The 7,500-nt window shown below is 39.6% G+C and overlaps 1 protein-coding gene across 1 annotated transcript in view; it reads left to right on the top strand.

Moving 5' to 3' along the window:
- Positions 1 to 3,780, top strand: part of LOC138003650 (uncharacterized) — a 7,339-nt gene extending 3,559 nt beyond the window's left edge. Inside the window, exon 2 of the mRNA XM_068849836.1 lies at positions 1,656 to 3,780. Coding sequence (XP_068705937.1) covers positions 1,656 to 2,476 — 821 coding nt within the window. The 3' untranslated portion in view covers positions 2,477 to 3,780. The remainder of the gene's footprint in view (positions 1 to 1,655) is intronic.
- Positions 3,781 to 7,500: the final 3,720 nt, after the last annotated feature.

Raw genomic sequence — 7,500 nt, 5'->3', positions numbered from 1 at the left:
AAAAAGCAGAAAAAATAAATACGTTATTCACTGGCTTAGGTCGGTCCTCCCACGGCCTGCGGCCTCGGCCGTACTCAAAACCTCGGACTCAGTTTTTCCCTATACGGACCTACCAGCCGGTGAATAACATATATATTTGTTAATTTATTTCAAATATTATAATTATATATATATTTGAAATATGTCAAATATATACATTTATGTCACTGAAATGAAAACCTCTGGGCACTAGACTAGAGAAGCAGGTAGCAAACAAGAGATGGAAATCGTGCACGTTACTTAAATCCTCTTCCCCAAACATCCTTGGACAAGGTCGGAAATTGATATCTTCATTGTTTTCCTCCTCAAAAATGTAAAATGACAATCTGGGGCAGAAAACACTCACCTACTGTTAAGTCAAAGCGCGAGCTTTTCTACAGTTTTCTACCCCCACCATGCCATTTAATTTCGCAATCTTCGATAATGCGAAAATAAGCGTTAAGGTGCGATCATAAAGCAATTGGCTCTTTGCATGATACTGTCACATGGTACAAAATCCGCCATGCTGGATGGCAAAAGAATGCAACAGCCTCCAAAACAAAGCGATTTCAACCAGCCAAGCTTGACTTTTCTTTGTTTTGGATGTCCCAAGGCCTAGCTTGCCATCCAGCAGGGCAGATTTTATACCATGTGACAGATTAATGCAAGGCCCATCAAGTCCTTAAAACGGCGGGTGAAAGAGTGGCCAACAATCAATACCAAGTTTGGAGTCATGCAAAGTGGTTTGCGAGAATTAATCCCTCTACAAACGAACCTAAGCAAAATACAACTTGCCTGAAAAATCTTGATAATCCAAGTTTACTCCGTGATGGTAGAGCTAAGAGCGGAGATCGCAATCCCTAAACTAGACCTATCCTTCCTCCGTCCTTATATATGATTGGCTCATTTTTCTAGCCTAATGCATCACCTGAACAGGAGGGGGAAGGGGGGGGGGGGGGGGTGTCAAAAGAGCATGCCCCCTTTTCACTTTTTGAGGCTCGATTTCTTGAACAAGCGATATCTTTTAATGCTCAGCTGATGGCCGCGTACAAGTATTGCATTCACGAAGTAACCGTAAAATAACATTGGCCATTTTCACGCAAGAAGATCAATACATAATCTGAACAGAAAAATCGCCCTATGGTTTTGTCGACTAATGTAAATTCAAGACGACCAATTCCGCTAGTGTTGTTAATTCTCAAAAGAGAGAAAATATAGGAATGACAAACTGGGTAACTTGAGGGTCTAAAGACTGGCACTAGTTATGGCTTGGTTACTTTTCCTTTCACCCTAACCTAGCTTCTTTCCTCCCGCCATTTCGAAATCGCTTTTATCGATTTGTCACAGGCATCTAACATGAATTCGGGTCGGACTTGTGTCGACTTGTTCGTCTCGAGGGACAAATCGCCTTCAAAAGGTCGTCTAGAATTTTGTTCGTACCGTTTTCACGTCAGACGCTGTGTTCGTCTTCTAGAGTGAAAATGGCCATTTATCCTTGGATCAGCCCAATGTTGAAGGCAGCAGGGCCAGTTGCTTAATTGCTCGAAATTTACTCGACTTGGTTTCTTGTCACAACTTTTGGTTTGTTTTACATTCTTTCGTTTTTAATTAACAGACAATTCTATGTTCATTTTCAGGGCTCACTATGTTAGTATGTTTGTCACCAGAAGTTTCGTATCTCCTCATTGCAGTTTTGTGGATTTTATTTCCAATTGCCTATTTGGCAATCGATGATCTGAGCAACAAAATTCATGAAAAATCCCACCCAACATCATTCATAGAGGTTCCTTATAAACGAATTGAATCTAACTCCAGCGACGAACTCCCATCTAAACTCTCATGCGTCGAAATGTCATGGCTAGTGTGGAAAACACAAGCATCGTGCCTCGCCCTGTTTTCAAGCAACTTCAGCAAACACTTACTTGTGAACAGTGTAGCAACGACGTTGGCATTTACTAACACATTCCTTGCACCCAGGAATCAATATTTATTTTATATGTTAGCGTTGGGTATTGGTGACCTCTTTGGGAGATCCTACCTTGCCCTATTGTCTTTGTGTGGAATACAAAACAATTTTAAGATCCGGGAAACATGGATTCTGGCACTCGCAAACGTTTCTTTACTTACATTTATGGTGTTTGCCTCTTGGTTTCGGCTTTTGTCCCATTTTTATACTGTTTCCGCTGTTGTTCTAGTGAACTCCTTTTTGGCTGGGGCAGTCTGTGTGAACGGTTTTCACAATGCTGGCGAAGGACTGACAGTACTAAAGATAAGGTTTTGTCGTGGCCTGTTGATAGGGGCGTTATGGTCTGCAAGTACAGCCGTTTCTCTCATTGGTTTGAATACCGAAGTTCTACTACGGCGGCAATGTCTCGCTTTCTTACCAGAGGTGGTTTGTTATACAAGATCATTGAACGAGTGGAATCCTTTGGAATATTGTGTAACACAACAAACTTGAAGGTAGTGTGGGATGCAGTGTCACCCAGAGGTTAGGGCGCTTACCTTAACACCGGGACATCCCGGGTTCAAGAACCTACTCCTTGAACGTCCCTGGTTCAACATCTCAGCTGCACTAGTAAAAGGCCAAATGGTTGCTACAATCCTATTGCTATTCTTTAAAAGGCTTTGCTGTTGTTACAAAAAACCCGTTTCGGGAGTGATCAATTAATTGCTCATTTATGTATTAAAATTTGAGTGTAATTGTCAATTCTGCAAACGCACCTTGAATCTTGCGTGGCAAGTTTTTCAGTATAGTACGCGTATGCAGGACGGAAACCTGAATACCATATTGACTGCGATGGTAACAACGAATTAAATCCCGATAATCGATGGTACAGATTGTAGTGAAAATCTAATATCTTTGAAGTGCTTGTTGTCGTGGAAGGTTTCGTTCATCTTATGAGACAACACAACAACGTTTTACAATGAGTTGTTCTCACGGGATTAGGATCATTGTTTGTTGACTTTTCGTTTCTTTTGAGCAAATGGTGTTCTTATGAAGAGTGTGTACAGCCGCCCGCTCCGCAAAAAAAAAAAAAAAAAAAAAAAAGGAGAGGAGCGTCTGTGATTTACCGTTGATAATTGTGTTCAATACCACGTGATTTTTTCTGGAATGTGTGGAAAATGATTTGATTGGTTATTACCCATCGATCATTACATCATTGAAACAACGAGTTTTGATTGGCTTTTATTTTTATTTCTCCAACATCAACGTGAGAATCACCGTAATAAATTTTACGATGAGTTTGTGTGTACTTTCGGCACGGTAAAAAAATCGAATAAAAATCTTTTTGATGGTCAAAGAGGTTTTTCTTTTAAAGCACGAGCGGAATTGTTATCTATATATGGAGTGTAAAGTGGAAATCGATTCTACGTATATTTGTAGGAATTGTTGTCAGCGCTAAAGAAACAAAAGCGCTCCTAAAGAATCTTCACGAAGTGCATATATATAGCATTATTCAAAAGATTGTCCACTCGAAAACGTCTCCCGCTATCCCTTACCAGTCAATGTAATCCCACCGCCTTGCTCGGACCAGCCTAGCCATTCTCAAGAACAATCTACAAAGCGTGTTGCCCTGGAAGATTTGAAATGTGGACATATCGAGGAAAATAACAGCTCATCGGCAACGATCTGTGCTGCTCTGAAGATCAGAGCCGTACCCGGTAGGAAGACTTGCAAATACATCTTTTCCTTTAAAGAGTGCTTCTATGCTATAAATCCAAGGTATCTTAAAACTATCGGAGACGTTCTTCAATGCACGTTTGAAATCTACTTCATTGACAACCATTTTGAGATTTTAGCTCCAAAGAAATATGAAATCAAGTGAAGCTATGATCCTCGCAGTTCTCGCAGTTATGAACGCGTTCAAACCCCGTTGAAGTCCTGAATTTTTCAGGCTTCCTTAGGCAATCGCATAATTGCGCTCATAACTGCGAGGATCATAGCTTCACTTGATTTCCTATCCGCAGTTCATATATGGTCCATTTCATATATAATTTCATCAAAGAAATATGAGCCACGCAAATTTTGGTCAGCGTAGATCACTTTATAATGTATGCAAAATTATTCCTGAACACGATTACTAACGGTAAATCACAGACGCTCCTTTCCGAATTTTTTTTACGGAGAGTGGGAGGCTGTACACAGGCTAAACTGGACACGGAGTTTGGATATAGGAGCGAACTTTTTTATAGCTTTTTTGTGATCTTGTTATCGATATTTGTGAACTCTTAGACCAATTTCGTGATTTTGAGATAAAGCACCTTTTATGGAAAAGAGAACGTTTGTAACCGAGCCCGAACTCTGCTATTGAGGGGACTTAAAAGCAGTCGAAGGCAGATTAATTTAAATGTTGGTTTGTATGAAGGCGAAATCCCAGAAAATCCTGACAGAGTAGAAAACCAAGGAACTCTTCGAATATATGATGGCAGTACGGGGTTGGAATGCGAAGGGTGCACCACTTTACCGACCCGTGTTCCCATATGAGATCTTCTGATGATGATGACGATAAGAGACCTTTATTTCTGAAAATGCAGCTAATATATCGCTTACTTTACTCATTAACGTCAAAATGACACTTGTGTTCAGAAATATAAGCAACGTCACTAAAAAAGTCCCCTACCGTCTTCAGTTTAGTCTTTAGTTAGCAAATAAAAACACTTAAGATTACCCCAAACCAAAATGTAAGAAGGGAGCTTCTTGCCAAGGGCAGAGATTAGCTCTACTCCCTTTTACCTTCTGCGGTCGAACGCAGGAACTCGGGAACTCAGAAACTCAAACAGCAACTAACTTGACTTGATTTTAATGATTATCTTCTGTTCAGTTCTTATAACAGTTCCTAGGAGTACGTTCTCTACCAGTGGTTGTTCAAAAAAAGCACTTTAGATCGAAAGATTCGTTTACTTATTAGCACTCCTGGTCCAGGCAACGCATTGCGACTGGTCAAAGGATTAGTGGCTTAGAACGTGATAACCTCAACTACAAAAGGGGTGATTAACATGAACTACGAAGATGTACCTACGGCTGCACGAAACATGGTCCATGTTGATGACTTAAAAATTGCAGTACCGCTAGGCTATGAACTAGTCCATCTAAGACCAATCGCAGTAGTTGCTTGACCAGGATCACTACCCTAAACCTCCTGAACAGAACGTGACTTCTCAACTAATATCCTTAAAGTAACAAAGACTAAACCAACCGAAATAAACAAGGAATTAACAATATTAATTAATGTACCTGGCTAATCCAAGCGCTAAACTAATAACGTCAATACGGGATTAACGGATTAGTACGGTATCGGAATTTCTACAACAATAAGGATGGAACTACAGGGTTGTTTCTCGACAGTACAACAACATTCGACCTAACTTTAGCTTAGCGTTACAGCCTTTATTTAATAAAATACACTAAAGACCAGGAGTACAGCAGTTGCACGGCAACACGCACTAGAAGCACTTGTCAACAGAGTTCTTTTAGCTTCTCTAGTTAATTAACCCAGATGGATTAATCCCGAATAAGCAATATATCCTATTTTGTCCAGGTATGAATTAAATTGTTTACGAGGCCAGCACACTCACGAAAGTTTCCGTGAGAGACATTAGGACGCCTTTGTGTATAAACCTAGTTGTGTTTTTCAGGACGTGCATTTTGCCTGGCAACGGTGTGGCTCCTTTGTTGAAGTGGTCACGTCCGTCTCTTAAAGGGGCTAGGTCACGCTATTTTAGCTAATTTTGTTTAATTTTGTTAATTATGAGCTCTAAACGTCAAATTGGCAGAGCAACAGTTTTTCATTTGCAAAATCGCTGCCACATAACAACTGAGAATGATTTTCCAGCTTTGTAAATGACATTTTGATATAGACTGATATAAATTTGAAAAAAAGGTGGGCCGACGTTTTTCAAATTTACCCAAATTCAATCCATTTCATCCTCTCCAGTTTTGTCCATCCATGTCCCTTCTTGGCTTCCCTGTGTTTTGTTAGAGTTCTTCTATAGTTTTGAACAGTTATTTTTATATTTTAGTTAATTCTATGACCATTCGATCAGTGCTGAAATTGCCTAAAATTGCATGACCTAGCCCCTTTAACATACTGTCTATAACTTCCACACAAGCTCAAGTCTTTCCTGAATTATCAATAACTTCACACTACCTAGAGATAACTTTAAACTACTAGAAATAATAAACACGATTCCCTCTAAAAAGCTTTGTGCCGAGCAGCACCATTCGTTACGCACAATTAACTTTCACCATACGACAAAAGTACTTAGACGCATCGTTAACTAATTAAAGAGACAATTGAACACGCAATTTTTACTTCTTTAACAAAAATAAATATATTTCGTTATATGTTTTAACGTGTAGTATTGACGAATTTTGACGACCACTACAGCTCGTCAAAATACAAAGAAAGAAGATAAAGCACTCTACGATAATACACGTTGATTTCTCCTGCAAACAAAGAACTTACGGAAAAAGAACTTTTTTTGCGGGGAAGTATGGCTGTTTTGCGTGACACACTTGATGAAAAAACATTGTTGGTTCTGTACCTGGCCTTGGTTGCTCAAAAGGTGAAAAATACTATATCCAAATAATTGATGTTCTTATTGTTATTTAGGAGTTAAAGAAACGACGAGAACGAGAACGTCACAAATAAGAATATCATTGGTTGAAAGAAGGAAAATAGTCGTGCTGCAGAGCATACATTTTAGTACATTTCTTTGACGTATTCCACAGAACAACAAGGTGAAATGACCAAATTCTAGGTCTTGGCGACAACATGACCATTCACCAATGAGCCATTTATTTTCTACCTTTACTTTAAAGTACTGGTACTATCATCAAAAAACCAAACCTTTCTTTTCTTTGGATTTCAAAACTATGTTAACTAAACACATAGTGACCCAAAATTTAAGCCGTAATTTCAAAAAGGCACTTGTTTATTTTAACTAGAATTTTTCTATCTAATGGTCCGCCATTACTAACGTTTAAATCTTGAGAGAGCTGGATCGAGGAGAAATGACGTCAAAGGCTCACTAGTTACTGGGTTGCCAGTATGGCAAGCCCAGTCGGAATCTGTGTTTAATTTCGTGGGTTTTTTCGTTATTTTTTTCCGTGTCGGGAAAAGGCTTTCCTGTCACTCCCCTGCTAAGTGGTGTCTTTGTGCATAGAGTCTTCGGTGCGTATTTAGTTAGGTTTGAGGGGGCTGAGGTAATGCGTAGCTTGCTCTGCACAATTAACCTGTAATGGCGTCGGAAGTCATTGTAACGCGAATGACGTTTTAGTACATCTTTAAAAGAAATATACCCATATGGAGCTCAAGAATGGAACGTCAAGATAGGCGGTGAAACATAAAGATCTGGAATCTTAAAAGCGATGAGTAATGGACTTCGACAGCGTGAATCTTTCACTTGTCGAGCCGAAATCAAAATGAGCTGTACTTTTAATATTTCGCCAAGGTGGTGTTACGTACAACACCGAAACCA

The sequence above is a fragment of the Montipora foliosa genome, chromosome 5 (genome assembly GCF_036669935.1).
Source record: "Montipora foliosa isolate CH-2021 chromosome 5, ASM3666993v2, whole genome shotgun sequence".
NCBI lineage: Eukaryota > Metazoa > Cnidaria > Anthozoa > Scleractinia > Acroporidae > Montipora > Montipora foliosa.
Note: the sequence above shows the minus strand (reverse complement) of the source record. Positions and strands in the feature narration are given on the sequence as shown.